The sequence below is a fragment of the Galeopterus variegatus genome, unplaced genomic scaffold, assembly GCF_000696425.1.
Source record: "Galeopterus variegatus unplaced genomic scaffold, G_variegatus-3.0.2 Scaffold1999, whole genome shotgun sequence".
Classification (NCBI taxonomy): domain Eukaryota; kingdom Metazoa; phylum Chordata; class Mammalia; order Dermoptera; family Cynocephalidae; genus Galeopterus; species Galeopterus variegatus.
This window is the reverse complement of record NW_007728110.1, coordinates 72,009-95,413: the sequence shown is the minus strand read 5'-3', so window position 1 is coordinate 95,413 and position 23,405 is coordinate 72,009. Positions and strand designations below refer to the sequence as shown.

The 23,405-nt window shown below is 59.2% G+C and overlaps 1 protein-coding gene across 2 annotated transcripts; it reads left to right on the top strand.

Annotated features, from left to right (window-relative positions):
• The first annotated feature begins 1,694 nt into the window (after positions 1 to 1,694).
• Positions 1,695 to 22,512, top strand: ATG2A (autophagy related 2A). Of its 2 annotated transcripts, none has more exons than XM_008579973.1 (42): positions 1,695 to 1,865; positions 4,190 to 4,352; positions 4,454 to 4,606; positions 4,763 to 4,865; positions 5,271 to 5,406; positions 5,541 to 5,639; positions 6,021 to 6,117; positions 6,197 to 6,361; positions 6,463 to 6,603; positions 7,196 to 7,433; positions 7,517 to 7,664; positions 7,764 to 7,856; positions 8,329 to 8,484; positions 8,604 to 8,847; positions 9,158 to 9,254; positions 9,379 to 9,538; positions 10,484 to 10,626; positions 10,710 to 10,849; positions 10,962 to 11,122; positions 11,578 to 11,728; positions 11,859 to 12,058; positions 12,340 to 12,420; positions 12,688 to 12,794; positions 12,890 to 12,982; positions 13,996 to 14,066; positions 14,297 to 14,373; positions 15,035 to 15,115; positions 15,342 to 15,419; positions 15,568 to 15,694; positions 15,780 to 15,994; positions 16,535 to 16,743; positions 16,992 to 17,127; positions 18,794 to 19,000; positions 19,211 to 19,312; positions 19,406 to 19,490; positions 19,600 to 19,732; positions 19,817 to 19,889; positions 20,092 to 20,174; positions 20,453 to 20,574; positions 20,713 to 20,867; positions 21,938 to 22,090; positions 22,174 to 22,512. In XM_008579973.1, the coding sequence occupies exons 1-42, from the start codon at positions 1,695 to 1,697 to the stop codon at positions 22,408 to 22,410; spliced, it is 5,784 nt and encodes a 1,927-aa protein (XP_008578195.1). In that variant the 3' UTR covers positions 22,411 to 22,512. The 2 variants fall into 2 exon arrangements, with proteins under 2 accessions (XP_008578195.1, XP_008578194.1); XM_008579972.1 differs by having other exon boundaries at positions 15,342 to 15,425.
• Positions 22,513 to 23,405: the final 893 nt, after the last annotated feature.

Sequence of the window (23,405 nt, the reverse complement as noted above, 5' to 3'; positions counted from 1 at the left end):
CCACACTCTCCCAAGTGAGCCACGGGCCAGCCCCCATAAAACGAGGATATTAATAGTGCCTCCCTCATGAGTGTATGGTGAGGAGCAGATGAGATAAATCCATGCGAAGTAACAAGCCCAGGGCCTAGGACATAACACAGCCTCAATTCATGGTGTCTATTATTTTCAATATTATTAATTAACAATTGATGAGCATAGCAATGCCCCTGACCTGTTACGGAGGACAGGCAAATCGTTTAATTCATTCCACAAGCGTTTTCTGAATGGCCATCATATCAGCCTGCCTCCCTGCATGGGGCCTTCCTAACCTTTCCCAAATTGTCTTGAAGGCTGTTCCTCAGTCCCTTCCAGGTAATGAGCTGTTCTACTAACCTAACCCTAGGCTACAGGGGATAAAACTGAAGGTCACAGAGAAGGAGTGACTTGCCTGAGGCCACCCAGAGCTAGGACTGGGTCCTTGCCCCCTGGCTGACTTATGGCATTAGAATGCAATAGAGTTCAACTCCCTAGTAAGTCTAAAATAGAATCATAACTACTCATGGGTATCCCTTAAGTCCCCCATGATGTAAGAGATTTTGTGGGGCCAACCCTGTAGCATAGGGGTCGGCAAAGTTTTTCTGTAAAGGGCCAGAAGATAAATATTTTAGGCTTTGCGGGCCTCCATCTCAAGTACTCAACTCTGCCATTGTAGCAGGAAAGAACCCCAGACAGTACTTAAATGAGCATGGCTGTGTTCCACTAAAACTTTATTTATAAACGCTGAAATATGAATTTCATACAATTTTCACATCATGAAATGTTCGTTCTTAATTTGATTTTTTTCCAACCATTCAAAAACGTAAAAACCGTTTGTAGCTCACAGGCTGTACAAAAACAATGAATCTCAGCTCAAAGGAGGTAGAATCCATTCTTTATTGGTTTTAGGATGAGAGATATGAAAAACTGTTATTATTCCAGAGAAGGCCCTAAGGCCTGACCAACTGCAGAGACAAGGGAGGGTCAATTAGTCGCCTCCGAGGCATTCCGTGGTGAGGAGGGAGAAAAAGACCTGGTGATGGACTCAGCAACCTTTACAAACCTGTTTTCTTACCTGTAAAGTGGTGACAATAATCCCGACCTTACAGGGTTAAGAGGATTGAATCAGATAAAGCATGGTAAAGCGTTTTGTAAAATGCAAACGTTTATCCACTTAATTGTTTGCACAGATGCGAGCTGCAGATCTCACACTGACTTTATTTCTCTGGGAAGCCTTCTACGAAGTTTGATGGGACACTATTCCTTTAAATTCTCCCTAACCACCTAAAGCGGTTGGACGAGTCGGCACATGCGCTTTCTTTTGCGGAATTGGCAACTCAATCAACAGCCTTCCCCGAGCCCGTAGAAGGGAGGTTAAAGGTCTTCCTCCAGAGTACTTATACGCAAGCGTAAATCATGATTGGGAGCACTATGTCGTGCAGAGAGCCCAGTCCCTTTTTCGCGCCCGAAGGCTCCGCCCCCCACGGCCAATCAGTAGGCATTGTCCTTTGCAATGGCCAATGGTAGTGAGCGTGGGGGGCGTGGCTGGGTGTCTGTGGGCGCGGCCTGGAGCCGAGAGAAGCGGCGGAGTGAGCCGGGGGCTCTAGTGAACAGCGCAGCCGGACGGGAGTCCCCGGCTGGCGGAGAGAGGAGGTGGCTAGGGCCCGGCAGTCTCCGAGATGTCACGATGGCTGTGGCCATGGTCGAACTGTGTGAAAGAGAGGGTCTGCCGCTACTTGCTGCACCACTACTTGGGTCACTTCTTCCAGGAGCACCTCAGCCTGGACCAGCTCAGCCTCGATCTGTACAAGGGCAGCGTTGCCCTGCGGGATATCCATCTGGAGATCTGGGTGAGGAGCCAGGCCCGAGCCCAGGAAGGTGCGGAGGGCGGGGGCGCTGTGACCCGAGGCTCCTGGCGAAAGGGAGAGGCAGGGCAGTCCGTCCTCTCCAGGCGGCAGAGGCACCCCTGGCTGGTCGCTTCAGTTCCTTACCTGAGCCAGAAGCTGGGCGGGAAGGGGTCCCTGTCTCCAGTTCACAGCAGGAGAAACTGAGTCAGGAGAGGGGGTGTCACTTATCTGAAGAATGCCAGCATAAGCACATCGAGTTTGGGAGCTCAGCTGAGCGGGGTAGTGCCGAGGGGCTAAGGACGGTGTGAGGAGAAGGCTGAGAAACGGGGAGGAGGGGGGATTCCGGTGGAACTGGGCCAGGGCAGCGACAGAGTTGGGGCCGAGGCAGCTGATCAAGGAAGGCTGGTAGGGGTTCAGAGCCCTGGTGAGGGCACCTGTGGAAAATGTGCCCTGACCTCCTGACCCCATCATCCTGGGCCCGGTGGGTGGGGTTCGCCTCCGGATGTAGATGTCAACAACCGCGTCAGCACCCGCGTTGATCAACACCTCGTGCGACTGCTGCGACTGTTTACTTCCTGCTTTTGGGAAAGTAGGAGGGACCAGACGAATGTTTAGGGAGGGACTTGGGGGTCAGCATCCCTGTAGGCGGGCCCTTTAGGAAAGGTGGGGGAGTTCTGGCCTCACCCGGGGAGGAGGCTGAGGGAGATGCTAGAGAGGCCAAGAGGAGTGAGGTCTGGGTCAGAGGCCTGAGTCTGGGGGCGGTCAGGGGCCCTGACTCACAGCTCAGCTGACCTGGGGAGTTGTGAAGGAGCCACCAATTAGAGGCACCAACCCAGGGCTGGGTCAACCCTCCAGGTCCAGAGCAGCAGGGGTGGGCATGGGGGCAGGGGCTTCTCAGATTTCTGGCTGGCCTCAGGCAGGAACAGCTGGGCTTTAGGGGTAGGCCAGGCCTTAATGAGCAAATGGGGAGTAGGAGGGGAGAGCCCTGAGCCCTGATTTGGGTGTACCTCCCAGAAGCCTGTTGTCTGTGAATTCCATTGTCAGAGGCCTTCTCTCACTTCTGACCTGAGCTCTTAGGCCAGCCTAGACAGCCCAGACCTCTAGGCTGCCCATGTCTACTTTTAGCCCCAGAAAGCACTCCCACTCCTCTGTGCCCGATCCTTCTGTTGGAGATTGAACTGGCTCCTAGGTAGGCTGCTTTCCAGGCCAGCCTGCAGGAGGTGTTGGGCCCCTGGCGGGTGCAGTTGCTTTCTTAATAGCCAGCCTCTCCTCCCAGCTGCTGGGCCTGCAGACCCCACCTGCAGTCCCAAAAGAAGTGAGTGCCTTGGGGACTCTGGGGTGGGATGAGAAGAGAGGCCTGGGTCCCAGTCTCAGTCCCCACAGTACACTGGGTGACTAGACTAGTCCCTTCTCTCTAGGCCTCAGTTTCCCCATCTGTGGGTCTCTGGGTGAGGAATTTAGACTACATCCCTATGGGCCTTCTAATTCTTCCTTATGTTTATTTATTCACATGTGCTTGTTTATTCAGGGACCCAACAAGTGTTTACTGAGGTCCTCTTTGGTTGGCACCACACAGAACACCTGGGGTCACAGGGAAAAGGCAGGTGGGCTGCTGCCCTCAAGGAGCTCTCAGGCTGGCAGAGGTGCAGCTCCAGCACAGATGTTTTAACTGGGGGCTTGGCCTTGTGCCTCAGGGTGGTACAGCTACACGAAGTATTTGTGGTTGGATCATCCCACCCAGCCTCAGGTCAGCCCCCTCTCCTGAACACTCTCCCCTTGAACTCCATGCTTACCCAGGATGGACATGGGGTGCGGCTGCACTCTGCCAGGCCTTTGCACATGTTCCGTGCTGGAACACACTACCATCCATCCCCTCCATCTGGCTTCCTGCTCCTCATCCTTCAGCTCTCCCCACCTCTGACGGCCCAGGCTGGGTCAGGTGTGGGCCCCTCCACCCCCACTCCCTAGTGCTTGCTTACCTGGTATGCTAGTCCCTGGCTGGAGCCTGGCTAGGCTGGGGAACGAAGACATTTTATTTACCCATATAGCTTCAGGGTTAGCACATACAAGGTGCTCAGTAAATATTTTTTTGAACTGAATGGAGAGGGAAATATTTGAGCTGAAGGATTGGGCCCCTTTAGATGATGGGTGAAGAGAAGGGCCAGGAGTAGAGAACAGCATGAGCAAAGGTAGGACCTTATAGGTACCATGTGGAGGGACAGGGAAAGCTGAGGGTGCTCCCCAAGGTGGAATGGCCAAACAAGGCTGTGGCAGCCAGCCAGACTTGGGGTTTCTCTGAGCTGGCTTTGTCCCCTGCCTGCTTCCAGTCTGTAAACGAGGTGCTGGAATCGATTGAGTCACCACTTGTGCTGGTGGAAGGCTTTGTGGGCTCCATCGAGGTTGCTGTGCCCTGGGCTGCGCTACTCACCGACCACTGCACTGTGCACGTGTCAGGCCTCCAGCTTACCCTGCAGCCCCGCCAGGGCCCAGGTGAGGGCAGGGTAATGCAGGGGATGGACAGGTAGGAGTGGGCCTGAGCACCCAGGAGCTGACTGAGCCTGCCTGCTGTGGGACCCTCTTCCTCCCCACAGGGCCAGGGGCTGCTGACTCACAGAGCTGGGCCTCATGCATGACCACAAGCCTGCAGTTGGCCCAAGAGTGTCTGAGGGATGGGCTGCCTGAGCCCTCCGAACCTCCACAGCCCCTGGAAGGGCTGGAGATGTTCGCGCAGACCATCGAGACTGGTGAGCAGGCCCATCCCAGCCATCCTGCCCCCCTCCTCTCTGTGGCTCACAGGATGGAGGCCCCAGACACCAGCACGGCCACCCTGCTGCCCAGATGGGAAACTGCCTCCCTCCTTGTTGCTCCATCTGACCTGAGACCCCTTCCCTAACCCTCAGTGCTACGGAGGATCAAGGTGACCTTCCTGGATACTGTAGTGAGGGTGGAGCACTCGCCTGGTGATGGGGAGCATGGCGTGGCAGTGGAGGTCCACGTGCAGAGGTAGGGACAGATGGGACTAAGCGGAAGCTGACGTATGGCCCTGCCCCTGTCCCGTACCCCAAGCCTAGCCTGCTGGGAAGTGGTAGGGCAGGTCTGGGTGGGCCTAGGTGGTGGTTGGGTTGGGGAGGTGTTCTGTATTGTGAGCCTGGACTGGTGTCCAAGGGCCCGGAGGTACAGGCCCAGAGTGGCCAGGTCCCTAAGGATCAGGTTAGATGCTGAAGGTCTGAGGAGCCAGGTCTGGCCTGAGCCCCCAAGCTGGACATGATGATCCAGGATACCTAGTATGATGGGGCATTTCTGCAGACCAGGCTCCCCGACCCTATGCTGCTAGGACAGAGCACTGGGTGGAGAGAGGGGCTCCAGGCCTGGGGTGGCTGGGGCAAGGGCTGACCCTCTACTCCCCAGACTGGAGTACTGTGATGAGTCAGTGCGGGACCCAAGCCAGGCACCACCGGTGGACGTGCATCAGCCACCTGCCTTCCTGCACAAACTGCTGCAGCTGGCAGGGGTCCACCTGCACTTTGAGGAGCTCCCCCAACAGGTGGGCCGACTCTGATTCCCACAATCCCTTTCTCCTTCTAATCCCTTGAACCCTGTGACTCCCCTCCCATCCCTTCTGACCATCCCTGGCTTCATTTTCTCAACTCTCTCCTTTTATATCCTCTCACCTCCCAGGAAGAATCTCCGGAGTCCCCCTTGCAGATTGGCAGCTGCTCAGGATACATGGAACTAATGGTGAAGTTGAAGCAGAATGAGGCCTTCCCAGGCCCCAAGGTGAGTGCCCAGGCCTAGAGAGGAGAATGTGTCCTATCTCAGACTCCTCCTCAGCAATGCTGATCATCCTCAGGCTGGGAGGGGGGATGTCAAGTGGGGGAAATTACTGCCTTCTTGGCAACTAGAACCTCCCCAGCAATGCTGATCATCCTCAGGCTGGGAGGGGGGATGTCAAGTGGGGGAAATTACTGCCTTCTTGGCAACTAGAAACAATGAGGCTCAGACAGGTCAAATTATGGCCAGGTTCATACAGGTAGTTGGTAACAGAGCTTAGCCTGAGAACTGGCTTCCTACTTCCCCAGGGTGAGGGCAGGTGGGTGGCAACTCTCAAAGGGGCTGGGTGGCAGTTGTAGGCTCCATGGCTTCCTCCTCGGCCCCCAGTTGGAGGTGGCAGGACAGCTGGGCTCCCTGCACCTGCTCTTGACCCCACGGCAGCTCCAGCAGCTTCAAGAACTACTCAGCGCCATGAGTCTTACAGGTGAGGCCTGTGCGTGGTCCAGGGGGTGGGATGGCTAGAGAGGGCCGGCCAGGCTGGACTGAAGTATCTTCCCCTGTAGAACCCGAGGGCTTGGCTGACAAGCTGAACAAGAGCCGCCCGCTAGGTGCTGAAGACCTGTGGCTGATAGAGCAGGACCTGAACCAGCAGCTGCAAGCAGGGGCTGTGGCTGAGCCCCTGAGCCTGGACCCCCTTAACAACCCTCTTCTCAACCTGGACAGCACTGGTGGGTATGGGGCCAGACTCGGGTTGGAGGGACAGCTAGTGTGGGTGCAGGAGTCTGGGGGCCAAGCCTGCTGTCCCTGATGCTGCTAACCTTACCCATAGACCTCTACTTCTCCATGGCTGGCCTCACAAGCAGTGTGGCCTCAGCCCTCTCTGAGCTCTCCTTCTCCGACGTAGACCTGGGCTCTTCTATGCACAGTGACATGGCCTCCCGCCGGCTCTCTGCCCAGGCCCACCCAGCTGGTGAGTTGGGGCACTTCGGGCAGTACTCCAGGGTCAGGAAGGGCTGGAAGAGGCCTCAATGTGGTGGGATGTCAGATGCATTCGGGAGGCCCCCAGCAATGCCTAGAGGTACACCATCCTCCAGGCATTGGTTCCCTGGGGACCAAACTTGAGAGAAGCTGGTGATGCAGTGGACGGAGCTGAGGTTTCCGAGTCAGTAATTTTGGTTAAGCTCTTAAACTCTCTCACTCTCCTCTTTTGTAAAATGGGGACCATAAGATCAGACTTTGCCAGGCTGTATATTTCGGTTAATATTTATTGAGATCTTATTGTGGGTCAGGCACTGGGCTGGGTGCTTTATTACATCCGGTCCTTCCAGTTCCCTTGAGGGTTAAACCGAGCCTGGGCAGAGGGCCTGACATACAGGAGACACTCTGTGTCACCCCTGCTTGGCCAAGCCCCCTGCCAGAGCCACATGATGGGACAGGCTTGGCTCCGCACAGTCCAGCTGGGCCAGGGCTTCCTCCAGCCCCATCAAAAGTGGCTGGCTGTCACTCTATCTGGGGTACCCATGAGCTCTTGGGAGCCCCTGGTGAAGCCTCAGTCCCCTCAGGCAAGATGGCCCCCACACCCCTCCCGGACACCATGCGCCCTGACACGCTGCTGAAGATGACGTTGGGGGGCGTGACCCTGACCTTGCTTCAGACGTCTGCCCCATCTTCCGGACCATCTGACCTCGCCACCCACTTTTTTGCTGAGTTTGATGCCACCAAGGATGGGCCCTTCGGTTCTCGCGACTTCCATCACCTTCGGCCACGCTTCCAGAGGGCCTGTCCCTGTAGCCATGTCCGGTATGAGCCTGAGGCAGGGACCTGAGGAAGGACTACCAGAGCCCCCCTAGCCCACCCTCTGATGCTCATCTTCTTTCCTACAGGCTAACGGGCACAGCTGTGCAGCTGGCCTGGGAGCTGCGGACTGGCAGTAGGGGTCGGCGGACAACCGCCACAGAAGTGCACTTTGGGCAGCTTGAGGTGCTGGAGTGTCTGTGGCCCAGTGGCACTTCGGAGCCTGAGTACACGGAGGTGAGGGCAGAAGCAGAGTGTGCGTGAGGCAGGGCCTGGAGGTTCAGGTGGGTGTGGGGACCAGGCCTGACCCTGTTCACCTTCCATATCCCATCGCAGATCCTGAGTTTCCCCTGTAACCTGGGCTCCCAGGTCTCAGCTCGGCCCTGTGCCCACCTGCGCCACACACAGACCCTGCGCCGTGTGCCCAAGGTAAGCCACCCCTCACTTCAGGCCTAGAGGCTGTGGGTTGCTTCCCGTGGTGTGTCGCACTCACCCTGGCTTCTGCCACTGTCTCCCCTGCTCCCCACCCCCATTCCCCAGGACTCTGTTCTCCAGTCAGGCCATACCTCACCACTCCAGGGCCCCTGAATACACACCTCTGTCCCTGTCCTCGCCACTCTCTTAGCCTGGTTGCCCCCTTTCTTTCTCTCAACGTGGCAACCCCCTGCTGGGCCTCTGGGGCTGGGAGTGGCAAGTACTGGGTGGCTTTTATTAAATAAACAAGCATGTTGTTTGCTTCAGGCAGGATGGCGAAGTTCTCCACAGTCTCCCTCTGTGTCCCCTGCCCAGGCTCTTCTCCCACCACCAGGAGGGCTCTGGGTTCGGTTTTTGCTTAAGGAGGCCCCTTCCAATCCCTCTCACCCACCCCACAACCCTCACTGACCTGAACACTCACCCTCAGAGCCGGCCCCGGCGCTCAGTTGCCCGCCATTGCCACTCTGAACTGGCCCTGGACCTCGCCGACTTCCAGGCAGATGTGGAGCTGGGGGCCCTGGACCGGCTTGCTGCGCTGCTGCACCTAGCCACCACACCCCCCGAGCCACCTAGCAGCCTGCTGGTAAGATGCCCATCCAGGACCAGGCCAGGGTGGGGAACAGAGTGCGGATCCTCTGGCTTTTGACCAAAGTGGGAGGAGCCCTGGCTGTGGCAGCTCTGATCCCCCTGACCCTCTTGCAGACAGAGCCCCCACCAGCAACTGAGCAGCAGATGGTGTTTCGGCTCTCAGCACCCCGGGCCACACTGCATTTGCGCTTCCCCATTGCTGACCTGCGGCCCGAGCGGGACCCCTGGGCGGGTGGGGCTGTGCGGGCTGAGCAGCTGCGGCTGGAGCTGAGTGAGCCCCAGTTCCGGTCAGAGCTTAGCAGTGGGCCTGGCCCCCCAACCCCCACCCGCCTGGAACTCACCTGCTCCGATCTGCATGGTAAGAGCCCCCTGGGGAACAACACCTGCAGCACGGGTCCTGGGCTTCTGGGAGAGGTGGACTTAGGGCTACAGATGGGCCTGGGTCACAGTTGGAGCAGATCCTGGCTCAGGTAGATACCAGCTTTGCAGAGCACCAGCATTGCATGTCTCTGGCCCCCTCTGGACAACAGGCAGAGTGAACCCTTCATCTCTGGGCCACTGCAAACCATGGTAGCAGGGAAGGGGCACAGGTCTGACCCACCCTGGCACTGGGGAAGAAATGGAAGAGGCAGCAATGACAATTCTCCACCCCTCCCTATCTCCTTCAGGTATCTATGAAGATGGAGAGAAGCCACCTGTCCCCTGCCTGCGTGTCTCTAAAGCCCTCGATCCCAAGAGCACTGAGCACAAGTACTTCCTGCCTCAGTAAGTGGGGGCTCTGGAAGGGGCAGCTGGAGAGAAGGGTTCTGCTGCTGGGGGTGGCAGGAGGCCAGCCTGGGACCAGGTGCTGGGGGCCCTGCTTGTCAGTGACAGGTCTGTGCCATGGCAGGGTAGTGGTGACCCTGAACCCCCAGTCCAGCAGCACACAGTGGGAGGTGGCCCCGGAGAAGGGAGAGGAGCTGGAGATGTCGGCTGAGAGTCCGTGCGAGCTGCGGGAGCCTGAGCCCTCACCCTTCTCTTCCAAGAGGACCATGTATGAGACGGAGGAGGTGAGGCCTGGCCCTGCCTCTTCCCTAGATCACGCCCCCCACCCCCGGTCTCTGCCATGGGAACCACCTGTGTGGCTGTGGGCCAGGGCAGCAGGACCACCTGTGGTGCTCATGATGTTTCCCAACACTGGTGAGGATTTTGTTTTTTCCATTATTTCTTTCCACTTTGTCTTAGCCAAAAGGCTGAGAAGTGATCTTCCCTTATTTCCTGTCAATGAGGGAGTCTGAAGCACCCTTCCCCGCTCATGGGGCCGGGAGTGAAGTTCACTGGTGAAGGCAGGTAGCCAAAAGGCTGAGAAGTGATCTTCCCTTATTTCCTGTCAATGAGGGAGTCTGAAGCACCCCGCTCATGGGGCCGGGAGTGAAGTTCACTGGTGAAGGCAGGCCCCTGGGGGAGCATGGGTCCTCAGTTAGGACGGTCAGGACCCTATCCCACCTCAGCTGTTTATTGGCAGTGTACACTTGGGCCTTGGGATCCTCTTCTCTGAAGGTGATGAGGGCTGAGTAAGAGGCAGTTAAAGGGCTGGCCTCTGGGGCCACATTGCCCGGATTCAAATCCAGGCTCTGTCATTCAGTGGCTGTGTCACCTTGGGAAGTTACCTAACCTTTTGGAGAGTTACCTACAGATGAATTTCCTCCTCTGGAAAGTGAGCACAGTAACCTCTGTCTCATAGCCCTGTTGTGAGGATTAAGGGAGTTAACATACATGAAGCCCCTAGAACAGAATTGGCATGCCATCAGTGCTGTGTCCCAGATGGCCATCACGTTCCCAGCGGAGAAGGGTACCTATGAATGAATGAATGAGTGAATGAATGAGTGAGGGAGTGAATGATAGGAGATTGGGACTCAGACCTGGGTCTCTCTGATTCCAGAGCCAGAGATAGGCCCTGGCATCACTAAGATGACTTTCTGCTGAGATTCTCTTCCCTGCCTCACTGTGTCTAGATGGTGATCCCTGGAGACCCTGAGGAGATGAGGACGTTCCAGAGCCGGACCCTGGCACTATCTCGCTGCAGCCTGGAAGTGATTCTGCCTAGTGCCCACGTCTTCCTGCCCAGCAAGGAGGTCTACGAGAGTATCTACAACAGGTGGAGACACAGGCTGGGCAGGGCTTGGGCGCAGGGCTTGGCTCTGGCCTCCCTCACCTCTGCCATCCACCCGCCTGTCTCAGGATCAACAATGACCTGCTTATGTGGGAGCCTGCGGACCTGCTTCCCACCCCTGACCCCACCACTCATCCCCCTGGCTTCCCGGGCCCCTCGGGCTTCTGGCACGACAACTTCAAGATGTGCAAATCGGCCTTCAAGCTGGGTATGAGGGGTGCTCTGGCTGGGCCGGAAGGATGACCCCACCCCAGATCTGGGCAAGGCCAGGCCAGCCCTCCCAGGTCTCCTTCCCACCTGCTGCCTTGATCTTACCCCAGACTCAGAGTCGGATGACGAGGACACCCACTTCTTCTCAGTGGGGACATCGGGGGCCCCCCAACCCCCTGCTCCTGAGCCCCCAAGCACTCACTCCCAGAGTACCTTCTCTACGCTGGTGACAGTGCTGAAGGGTCGTATCACAGCCCTCTGTGAGACCAAGGTAAGGGCAACCCTGGGCAAGTGAGCCCCTAACTCTAGGGCCCCCACTGGTAGGAAAGCAAGAGAAGCGTGAGCAGCTCCAGGTCGGGAATGTGGAGAACAGAAGGCCCAGGTGGCTTGTCCAGCCTACAGCACCCACTCACCACCCGCCAATCCATGCATAGCAGCCCACGCATCCCATCACACCCTATCAGTCACTTATTAGCACCTGCTGTACATAAAGCTCATGCTAAGGTTCAGAATGGTCATCATTTGGTCCTGAGGAGGCAGACAGGGCAGGGATTCTTTTTCCCTTTTGGCAAAAGAAGGAAGTGCTACCCAGGGTCTGCAGCAGCATCAGTGGTAGAAGCTGGAACTGACCCCTGTCAGGGCAGGGCTCCTGGAGCCACCTCACCCCGAGGATGTGGGTGCTGCCGCATGCAGCTTGTGCAGCCAGGCTGTGTGCACTGTCCGCAGGATGAGGGTGGGAGGCGGCTGGAGGCTGCGCACGGGGAGCTGGTGCTAGACATGGAGCACGGCACCGTCTTCAGTGTCTCCCAGTACCACGGCCAGCCGGGACTCGGCTACTTCTGCCTGGAAGCCGAAAAGGCAACACTCTACCACCGAGGTGTGAGGGCTGGGGACTGGTCACCACTGGGTTTCTAGGGTGGGGTGGAGGGCTTTCAAGAGGGACAGGGGCCCTGAGTGGAGTGGGTGGCCAGTTGACTTGGCAGGGGGCTCACAAGACCCCTCTCCAGCGGCTGTGGATGACTACGTGCTGCCCAGTCACCTGGAGCTGCCCAGCTTTGTTCCCCCGGCCCAGCTGGCTGCAACCATCTACCCATCAGAGGAAGGGGTGACTGAGCGGGGAGCCTCAAGCCACAGGAGCCAAGGCCAGGGCCCCCAAATGCTGTCCACTGCTGTGCGCATCCACCTGGACCCCCACAAGAATGTCAAGGTACAGCTTCCCGTGCGTGCCACCACCCCCGTGGCTGGGCAGATGGCTGCAACCATCTACCCATCAGAGGAAGGGGTGACTGAGCGGGGAGCCTCAAGCCACAGGGGCCAAGGCCAGGGCCCCCACATGCTGTCCACTGCTGTGCGCATCCACCTGGACCCCCACAAGAATGTCAAGGTACAGCTTCCCGTGCGTGCCACCACCCCCGTGGCTGGGCAGCTGACTCCCTGTGCATGGTGGGGCCGGACTCTCCATTGCCCTGATTATGCCTCCACCCCCAGGAGTTCCTGGTGACACTGCGGCTGCACAAAGCCACCCTGCGCCATTACATGGCCCTGCCTGAACAGAGCTGGCACTCCCAGGTGAGCAAGGGTGGCCTGGGAGCTCACATGGTCCAGAGGTACTGGACTTCTGGTTCGGGCAAGCAGGTCTTCAGGATGGGAGGAGACTGATGTGAGGGGCGTGGGCTGGGCCAAAGCTGACCTTGGCCAGAGCTCTGAGACAAGGGGTGTGGTAAACCACCTATGGGCAGTAGGTGGGGTGCCAAGTAGGGGCCAGGACAGGGAGACGTTAGAGGAGGGAAGAGGCCACCTTATCCTCACTGCCCCCTCCTGCCCTGGCTTCTAAAGCTGTTGGAGTTCTTAGACGTGCTGGATGACCCTGTGCTGGGATACCTGCCCCCAACGGTCATCACCGTCCTACACACACACCTGTTCTCCTGCGCTGTGGACTACAGGTACCCAGGCTAGGTGGGCTAGGGACTGGGTGCAGCTCGACTAGGGCAGGCTCTCAGGTGTAAGGAGCCTGCCCCAGCCCAAGTGTGACCCCCAGGCCACTCTATCTCCCTGTGCGCGTCCTCGTCACTGCTGAGACCTTCACCCTCTCCAGCAACATCATCATGGACACCTCCACCTTCCTGCTCAGGTATGCAGGCTTCCCCCCATGCTCCTGGTCCATCCCACCCCCGGCCGGGCTGCAGCTGCCTACCTGCTGTGTGTCCTCCCTCAGGAACGTGCATTGTTCCCACCTTCCTGGAAGGTAGTTGGACCCTCTGAATCAGAGCCTTAAAAGCATCCATGCTCTCTAACCTGGTAATCTCACTTCTGGGGGTTGTCTGAAGGATATAACGATAGGAGAGGTGGGATATGCCACTGTAGTGTAATTTCATTAAAAGTCAAAATTTACAAACAATCTAAATGCCCCCAAGTCACAACCAGAGTAAATAAACGTGGCCCACCCAATGGGGGGGATGCTGTGCGGACATTAAACTCAAGTTGAAGAATAATGTTAAAAAAAAATGTGGTAGTACAATGTTTACTGAAAGAGATTGGATATAAAACTACATATGTTTATCAGTTAGTGTGTAGGACTGATAACACCAAGGTCCAGGGTTCGATCCCTGTATTGGCCAGTCAACAAAAAAGAAAAAAAACAACTACATATGTTTTTAAAAGTAGGGGGTGTTTATATATATCTATGTGTGTGGCTGCATTGGAAAGAGAAAGGCAATGTATATGGTGGGTTTCTCAGAATTTGTGATTAGAGATTCTGAGTGATTTTAATATTATTTTTTATTATTCTGATCTCAAAGGAGTTTATGTTATATTACAATTACAGTGAGGACTTATTTTAAAAGGACAGTAAATGTTATGGGGGGAAAGGACACCCCCTCCAGGACTGTTATGAGGTCAAGATGAGGTGGTGGAGCTGGAAGTACTTGGAGACACATGAGTGCTGCCCGCCTTGAGCAAGCGCCTGCTGTCTGAGCCCACGGCATGTACAGTCAAGAACACTGAGGCGGGAGGGAGCCCATCACTGCAGCTTCTTGTGGGCTTAGGACCCCTCTGCTGTCTCCAGGAGCCCCACTCTTGCCCAGCTCCCACGGAGCTGCCGCCTGCAGCGGCTCCCGGGCCCTTTTCAGCCCTGTTCCCCACCAGGTTTATCCTCGACGACTCTGCCTTGTACCTATCTGACAAGTGTGAGGTGGAGACCCTGGATCTGCGGCGAGGTAGGCGGGCCCGCGCTAGGCTCTCTGTCTTCTGAGGGACCACAGCCCCTGACCACATGCAGAACAGCCAGGTGTCCTCATTCAGCTGCTGCCTGGATTCTTAACTCCCATGCACATGGGCACGCATGTGTGAGGGCCATACCCAGATAAACCAATTCTCCCCGCTGGTGGTGGGGCGGGGGCTGGGTGTAAGGAGGCCAAAGGATCTCTTTGCCCACCTTCTGCTTCAGATTATGTCTGTGTCTTGGACGTTGACCTCCTGGAGCTTGTGATCAAAACCTGGAAAGGGAGCACTGAGGGTAAACTGGTGAGTGTGACTGTCACCCAAGGTCACTGGAGCTGCAGCAGGTGTGGGGGCAGAAGGAGCCTTCGGGGGATCGCCCTCCCCTGCATGCCTGCTCCTTGCGTCTGGACCCAGGCTACCGTCAATGCCTGCCCTTCCCTTGCTGGGCTGCAGTTTGCGCCCCTCCTGGGAAGGGCCAGGCCCCCCGTGGGTGCCCCCCCAATGTTTGCTGAGTGAATGAATGGGTTTTAGCCCTGCCACCAGAGGGCAGCTGGGGCAGCTGCAGCCAGGGCAAAAGCAGGGCCTAGGGAGTGAAACAGTCTTGGTGGGTCCCTAGTTTCCTCATCTCTAAAAAGGAGATAGCAGGCCCTGCCTCACTGCACTGAGCTAAGGGGCAAAAAAGACTGGATGTGCAAAGCCCTTCATGGGCATGGGGGTGGAGTGGGTACATTCCTGCTCTCTTGGGTGCCCTGGGCCAAGTCCCTTGTATTCTCTGGGCTCAGTTTTCTCAAGTGTTCAATGGGGTTACTGGGCAGGCTGCCTCCCCCATACCCACAGGAACACCCAGCCCCATTCTCCCTACTGCAGGTACAGACCTGTGGCGCCCTCCCAGAGAGGGCAGGGCCCTGCAGGTAGTGGGGTCTGTGCTGATGCTGCCGCCCTCCCTGCCCTGCCCTGCCCACAGAGCCAGCCGCTGTTCGAGCTGCGCTGCTCCAACAACGTGGTGCACGTGCACAGCTGTGCCGATTCCTGTGCCCTGCTGGGAGTTGGCCTCCTGGGCCCCAGGGGCTCCCCTTCCCGCTGCTCTGGCCCCAACCGGCCCCAGAACTCATGGCGTACACAGGGGGGCAGTGGGCGGCAGCACCATGTCCTCATGGAGATCCAGCTCAGCAAGGTGAGTGTGGGGTGCGGTTGTCATGCCACACACCAGCACTGTCACACCCCACACCGGGCGCAGTTCTAGCTGCTACGTGCAGCAATGAACAAAACAGACAAAACTCCCCCTTCGTGCGGGCGACCTGCACCCCCCACCCCGGCCCCCCAGCCCCACGGAGATCGCCGGCCAGAAGGTACAGGTGAGGTTTGGCCACACAGACTACCAGAGCTAGGCCAGGCCCCCTCCCATGCCATGGCCCTCAGGGGCCTGGCGTTGGGGGATCCCTGGGGCCACCCCGCCCTCCTGTCACTTATTTGTCACTCCTCCGCTGCCTGTCCCAGCTCTCCGAGAGCCCTGCCTCCCTACCCTCATGCCCCCCAGTGGAGACAGCCCTCATCAACCAGCGGGACCTGGCCGACGCCTTGCTGGACACGGAGCGCAGCCTGCGGGAGCTGGCCCAGCCTTCAGGTGGACTGGGGGCACTTTGGGGACAGCAGACATCATCAGGCACCCATAGCAGACCTCTCTCTAAACTGGCCTCTCTCTCTTATAGGTGGCCCCCTCCCTCCAGCCTCGCCCGTCTCAGTCTACTTATTCCCAGGTGAACGAAGTGGGACCCAGCCCACCTCGCCCCCTGCTGGGGGCCCCTCTGGCCCCTTAGGGTCCCACTCAGAGATGAAGGAAGATGAGAAAGAAGAGGAGGGTGATGGAGACACTCTGGATAGTGACGAGTTCTGCATCCTTGACGCTCCTGGCTTGGGCATCCCGGTACGAGGTGGGAGGTCATGGCTCCATTCCCTGCCCTAAAGGGCAGCTGTTTGGGGTGGGGGCCAGGATGCCCACTGGTGGTTGCCTGGCCCTTCCCGTGGTGAGAGAAGGAGGCAGGAGGTGGGCGCCATCACCTGGGAAGCGGTGCCGGGCGTGTGCGTCCTGGGGAGGCGGCCCTGATGCTGGGTTTGAATTCTCAGAGGTGGATTCCCAGAGGAAGAGGAGGCCTCCCAGGCAGAGGCACTGGAACGTCCAGGGGGCTGGAGGAAGAGGAGGGGGTGGTTAGCAGGAAGGGATGGGGAACTGTTTTGCTGCAATGTCCGAACTCGCCAAGGTCTCAGGGAGGCAGGGCTGCCAGGAGCAAGGTGCTGTCGGACAGACTGCTCAGACACAAGCTGTGGGGATAGTAGGCCGAGGGTCACCTCTTATCAGAAACAGGGGGGAGGAGGAGAGGGAGATGTGTGGACAGGGGAGAAACGGGGTGGCTGGACTGGGGACAGCATCTGTGCCACTCATCTTTGCTTGGCCTCCTCCTGGCAGCCCCGAGATGGGGAGCCCGTGGTGACACAGCTGCACCCAGGCCCCATCACCGTGCGGGATGGGCACTTCTCCCGGCCGCTGGGCAGCACGGACCTGCTGCGGGCGCCCGCCCACTTCCCAGTGCCCAGCAGTCGTGTGGTGCTACGTGAAGTCTCCCTCGTCTGGCACCTGTACGGTGGCCGAGACTTTGGCCCCCACCCTGGCCACAGGTGAGGAAGAGAGGTGCAGGTGGCAGCTGGTGGAGATTAGGGCCCGCCTTGGGCTGGCCCTGCCTTTCCGTGGTGGTAACCTTGAGCCCCGTCCACCCTTTGCTGGCCTCAGTTTCTTCATCCTTCCTCGCCCTGCCCACCTCCCAGGACTGCAGCTGGAGAGGATGTCTTGCTCCAGGCTGAAAGGCCTGCTCTGGGGACAGTGGGGGGTTCCTCTGATTCAGCTCATCCCCTGTTCCTCTTCCCAGGGCAAGAGTTGGCCTCCTGGGCCCCAGGGGCTCCCCTTCCCGCTGCTCTGGCCCCAACCGGCCCCAGAACTCATGGCGTACACAGGGGGGCAGTGGGCGGCAGCACCATGTCCTCATGGAGATCCAGCTCAGCAAGGTGAGTGTGGGGTGCGGTTGTCATGCCACACACCAGCACTGTCACACCCCACACCGGGCGCAGTTCTAGCTGCTACGTGCAGCAATGAACAAAACAGACAAAACTCCCCCTTCATAGTGGAGGGAGCCAGGCCAAAACCAACTAAGATGTATCTAGTGTGGGAAACAGTGAAAAATACTCCAGGGAGCATAAAACAGGAGGGGGGGACACAGGGTCAGGAAAGTCCTCTTGAAAAGGTGACATTTGGGCAAAGGCCTGAGTGAGTAAGGGAAGAGCATGAAAACTGTAAGCTGGGACGTCGCTGGCTTCTCCCGGGAGGCCTGGAGGCTGCTGCTGAGCACGGGAGGAGAGTAGGGCCTGGCGGGGCCCAGCTCGTGGAGGGCCCTGCACACTGTGCAGCACTGAGATGGAAGCCACGGGGGGCTTTGAGGAGAGGCTGCTGTCACGGGGGCGCCCGCTGCCGTGGTCAGTACTGGGCGGTGTGGCCGTGCGGGGTGGTAGCAGCAGGTCTGGAGATACTGGCTGGAGGGAAGAACCACAGGTTTGGCTCTGGACTGGATGTGAATGAGGTACAGAGAGTGGTCCAGAGGGTTTGGGCCTGGGAGATTGCGCAGGGGGAGGTCTCACTTACTGAGAGTCACCAGGCGGGTGCTGGGTTTCCTGAGGACCCTCTGGAGGTAGGTGACAGATGAGCACACAAGCTGTAGGGAGCAGCAGGCTGTGCTGGGAGAAAGCTCAGGGGAGGTGAGATTCAGAGCAGTGGCCGGGGGCCTCTGCAACCTGACGGGGAGCCAGCGGTTGTGCGGGGAGAGGGGCACGGCTCTCCATGGAGAAGGCAGCACAAGGGCAAAGGCCTGAAGATGAAGCAGCCTGGACCTGTTCAGGGGGCAGAGAGGCTGGAGCAGCTGGCACCTGTAGCAAGGGTGAGGGCATTCTGGAGGGAGAGGCAGGGCCCTGCCAGCCAAGGTACGGTGCTTGCAGGGGAAGCCACAGGGCCCTTGAGGCCAGTGGGCAAATGATTTACAAAGATCCCTGTGGGAGTGTGGAGAATGGATTGGAGAGGACGTGGGGACCATCCAGGGTGCAGGGGAGAGGTGATGGTAGCTGGGAGACCAGGTGGCAGCCCTGGAGGTGAGAGATGTGCAGAGGGAGTTGAGAGAGATTTTGAGGAGGCTTTGGTGATGGAGGGTTGGCAGGTAAGGGCGGAGCAAGGTGTGTGCTTTGGGTGCCACTTAGGCAAGGCTAAGGCTGTGGGAATGGGAGCAGATAGATTCGGGGGGGGGGGGGGAAAAAGTTTAGGGGGGCCCAGGGGGGGGGCCCGGGGGGGGGGGGGGGGGCGGGGCTCCCTGGGGAAGGGAGCACAAGGGGAAAGGGCCGGAGAAGAAGCAGGCCGGGGCCGTTCAGGGGGGGGAGGGGGGGGGGGGGGGGGCGGGGCTCCCTGGGGAAGGGAGCACAAGGGGAAAGGGCCGGAGAAGAAGCAGGCCGGGGCCGTTCAGGGGGGGGAGGGGGGGGGGGGGGGGGGGTCAACAGTTCAGTGTGGCCACGTGGAGGCGCCAGGGTGGCAGGCAGGTGTGGGGCAGAGATGGGAGAGAAGGGACCTGTATCCAGCCCTTCCCTCCCTCTCGGGGCCCTGTCTACCTGGCTTAGACCTCTGTCCACCCCACAGGTAAGCTTCCAGCATGAGATGTACCCAACAGAGCCAGCCGCAGGTCCTGCAGCCCCCGGCCAAGAGCTGGAGGAACGGCCGCTGTCCCGCCAGGTGTTCATTGTGCAGGAGCTTGAGGTCCGGGACAGGCTCGCCTCCTCCCAGATCAACAAGTTCCTGTACCTGCACACGAGCGAACGGATGCCGCGGCGTGCGCACTCCAACATGGTACAGGCAGCCCCCGCCGTGCGTCCTGGGCAGGGCACATGCTTGCACACACGCGCACCCAGCTTGTTTGTGAGCCTGAGAGGAGGGCAGAGCTAGGGGCAGGCTTAGCAGGGGGAGCAGCACGCGCAGAGGCAGGGCTGACTGGGTAAACAGGTGGGGGACAGGGGCCCCCAGGCCCAGCAGGCACCCAGAGCTTCCCTCTGCCCCCAGCTCACCATCAAAGCGCTGCACGTGGCTCCTACCACCAGCCTGGCCGGGCCTGAGTGCTGTCTCCGTGTCTCACTGATGCCTCTGCGGCTCAATGTGGACCAGGTGAGTGGGCCATGCGAGGGCAGAGCCCAAGATGACCCCCATCGTCTCCAAACCCCTCTGAGTTTGACCTGCTCCCTGAATCTTCCCCTACAGGATGCCCTCTTCTTCCTCAAGGACTTTTTCACCAGCCTAGCGGCTGGCATCAACCCCGTGGTCCCAGGGGAGACTTCTGCTGAGGGTGAGAGGCTGGGCCAGAGAGGGGAGGGTCCAGGCCTCCTGCCTCCCAGGACAGCCCAGAGTCCCAGCTATCCCTGGCCCCATCCCCAGTCTGTGACCTCCCTCCCCAGCTCGCCCCAAGACCCGAGTCCAGCCCAGCAGCGCCCAGGAAGAGCAGCCTGAGGTCACAGAGACCGCTGGCTGGCAGGAGGCGCCAGGCGGTGGACACAGCTCCTCCTCTGAGCAGCAGCCCATCTACTTCAGGTAGGGCTGCAGGCTGGGGCCCTGGCCAGACTACAGGCCGCCAGGTCAGTGACCAAAGGGCCCCTCTCCCACTCCCCCACCCAGGGAGTTCCGCTTCACGTCTGAGGTACCCATCTGGCTGGATTATCACGGCAAGCACGTCACCATGCACCAGGTGGTGAGTGGGGCCATCAGGCAGGGTGGCCATGTGGGCTAGACTCTGGGGTCCCCGTTCTGCTTAGCTATGGCCAAGTCTCTCTGGGGCCAGGGCTTGCATCCGGACACCAGCTGCTGCTGAGTTGGTCTCCGGTGGCTCCCGTGGGCTGCCCAGTTCCCGTGTCTCATCATGTATGTAACTCTGAGCCCCCTCCCTCTCCCAGGGCACTTTCGCTGGCCTCCTCATTGGCCTGGCCCAGCTCAACTGCTCCGAGCTGAAGCTAAAGCGGCTGTGTTGCCGGCACGGGTGAGCCCCCAGCACCCTCAGCCTCTCACCGGGGCCTCCCGTCTCCCCTTTGCTCTGTTCCTGACTGGCTGTGTGGCCTTGGCCAAGTCCTCACCCCTCTCAGGGTCTCAGTTCCTCCTCTGTAAAATGGGCACAGTCGTTCCTCACATGGCTGGGTCGGGCCACAGGGAGGGTTGGGGCGCCACACTACTTGCCACAGGGGTACTCGGTCCTCCTGGCCCCATGTTCTTTCAGTGTGTGGCTCTCTCCCACCTTTCCCTCTTCCCTTCGCTTTCCAGGCTCCTGGGTGTGGACAAGGTGCTGGGCTATGCTCTCAATGAGTGGCTGCAGGACATCCGCAAGAATCAGCTGCCCGGCCTGCTGGGAGGCGTGGGCCCCATGCACTCGGTTGTGCAGCTCTGTGAGTGTCTGGGTTTGGGCGCTCTTGAAACTGCTGTTCCTCTTGTGTGGCCTACCAGCTGCCACTGGGAACAGGAGGGGGAGGTCCTCAAGCAGGGCAGGGGAGCCTCAGGCATCTCTTAACAACCCTGTCCCCCAGTCCAAGGGTTCCGGGACCTGCTGTGGCTGCCCATCGAGCAGTACAGGAAGGACGGGCGCCTCATGCGGGGGCTGCAGCGAGGCGCCGCCTCCTTCGGCTCATCCACTGCCTCTGCTGCCCTGGAACTTAGCAACCGGCTGGTGCAGGCGATCCAGGTAAGTGGGCGCCCTGTGTGGGCCGTGCGGGACAGGGAGGGGCCACACAGCACCCAGTTCTGTCCTCAAAGCTCTACAGTGAGTGGGCAATCTGGGCGTCACGGCCTCATTTTATAGAGAAACAGCCATAGGGAGGGGAGGACAGGTCCCCTACAGTGGCTCCCCTATAGGAGGGTGAGTGCCTCCCAGGCCTGTGAGCCCACTGTGTCTCCGTGGTCATGACATGTCTTGAAAAGGAGGAAGGGAGGGATGGTTGAGGCTCAGAGACTGGCCCTGGTTCATTCAGGCCATATACTCTGCTAGGATAGGCCCAGAGGGATCCCATGGGAGGCTGGGCAGCTAAGTGAGGGAGTCAGTCCTGTGAGCAGCTGTGGTCAGTGCAAGGAATTCCGTGGTAGGGACAGGATGGTCATAGCAGGCAGGGGTGTGCAGCTTGGTGCATTCTGGGACCTGCAAGCTCTGACCCCAGGGGGGCAGAGGGCAGGGTCTCAAGGGAGGAGTCTGGCAGGGTCGGCAAGCACCAGAGAGTGCCCCGAGGGTGTTAAGTTAGGTGGGAAAGAATGATGCTGGTGAGTGATGTGGGACAGAGAGAAGAGGTGCTGGTGGGCAGAGGAAGCTCACACTCGGTGATGGGCTTGCCGATGGTCCGTGGGGGTGAGTGACAGGGAACCCAGGTCTCCCCGGGGCCTTCCCCTGGAGCCAGGGAAGCCAGGCGAGGAGTGGGATCGGGAAGGCAGTCGGTCAGCCTTGGGCAAGCTGCATTTGTGGCACCCGTGGGGAGCCTGCCTCGATGTGGTGGTCAGCAGGAAGAAAGGTTTGGGTTTGAGAGGACATTAGGATAGTCCCTTCGAGAGTCATAGGCTCCTCCTGAAATTCCAAGGGTGGGTGGTGGGAGCCATGGAAGGAGTGGAGGAACGGAAGGAGGGTGGCGAGACGAGGCTGAGCAAGAGCCCACGCACAGCACAGCTGAAGGCTGGTGGTGGGTGGGGCTGAGGGATGGCGGGGTCCCCGGGCTGGCCAGGGGAGCCTAGGGGCCAGCTCTCCTCATCCAGTGCTCCTGTGTCTTTCAGGCCACAGCCGAGACGGTCTATGACATCCTGTCCCCAGCAGCGCCCGTCTCCCGCTCCCTGCAGGACAAGCGCTCCGCGCGGAAGCTGCGCAAGGGCCAGCAGCCCGCTGACCTCCGGGAGGGTGTGGCCAAGGCCTATGACACGGTTCGAGAGGTGATAAGGCCCCTGCCCTGCTCCTGGTTACGCCACACCCACCTCCTCCCTCAGACCCCTGTACTGATCTCTGTCCTCCACAGGGCATCCTGGACACAGCTCAGACCATCTGTGATGTGGCATCTCGGGGCCATGAGCAGAAGGGGCTGACAGGCGCTGTGGGGGGTGTGATCCGCCAGCTGCCCCCAACAGTGGTGAAGCCACTCATCCTAGCCACAGAAGCCACATCCAACCTGCTTGGGGGCATGCGCAACCAGATCCTCCCCGATGCCCACAAGGACCATGCTCTCAAGTGGCGCTCAGAGGAGGCCCAGGACTGAGCACAGGGCACCCAGGACCCAAGGAGGCGCTGCCCACCGTGCCCCAGTCAGCCCCCATGGTGCCACAGGCTCCCAAGCCTCCCAAGAGTTGCAACCCACAGCTGGACCAGGTCTGGGCCCTTCAGGGGATGGCCACTGTGAAGGACACCTGGTGGCCTGCCTGCTGCCTGTCTGCTGTGGGGGTGCAGCCTCCCTGCCTTGGGGCTTTGGCCCTGTCTCTGCACTTTTCCTCTGGGGAGAAAGGACACGGCCTTTCCCTGCCACCTGGGCCCACACTGCTGCCTTGTCCCAGGACGGAGGCTTTCGGACCCTCGGACCCTGACCCCACTCAGCCAAGTGTCTTTCTATATCTTGGGGGGAGGTGGGAGGACAGACACCGTGTGGTTCAATGTAATATTTTTAAGCTCCTTGGGCGTGTGGGTCAGTGTCTGCATGAAGTGGAATAAACTGTGCCCACCGCAAGCCCCTCTCTTGGGTCCTACATACCTGTACAGCCCCTGTAAGCCCTGACCTCAGCTTTGACCTTGGCTCCTGCCCAGATCCCACCTCTGCACCCAGCACTTCCCGTGTCACCACCAGGGGTCTCCACACCCTCCCACACCAGTCCAGCCTCACTTTGGGACCAGAGCAAATGGTGGGGCTGTAGGGGATGCCAAGAAGGCACAGGCCCTGACTGTGTGACCTGAGGCTACGTCCTGGGTCTCTGAGCCTCTAGTCCCTTCTGGTGGTCCTTGCCTAGCTGACAGGGACCAGGCATGTCACTCCTGCAAGGCCAAGCCCTGGGCCCTCTGGAGGCTGCTCCCACCATCTCTAATACAAGGCTTTTGGAGTGACTGGCTCTCTGCTCTGGGGTCCCAGCTTCAGACCTTGGAGTGTGAGGGGTGCTGGGGCAGCGCTGTGGTTAGAATGGTCCTGACAGACACGTGCACGTAACTTAACATGAAATCAGGAAAATGCCTACTGTCCCCCCGATACATACACATTGTTTCTTGTGA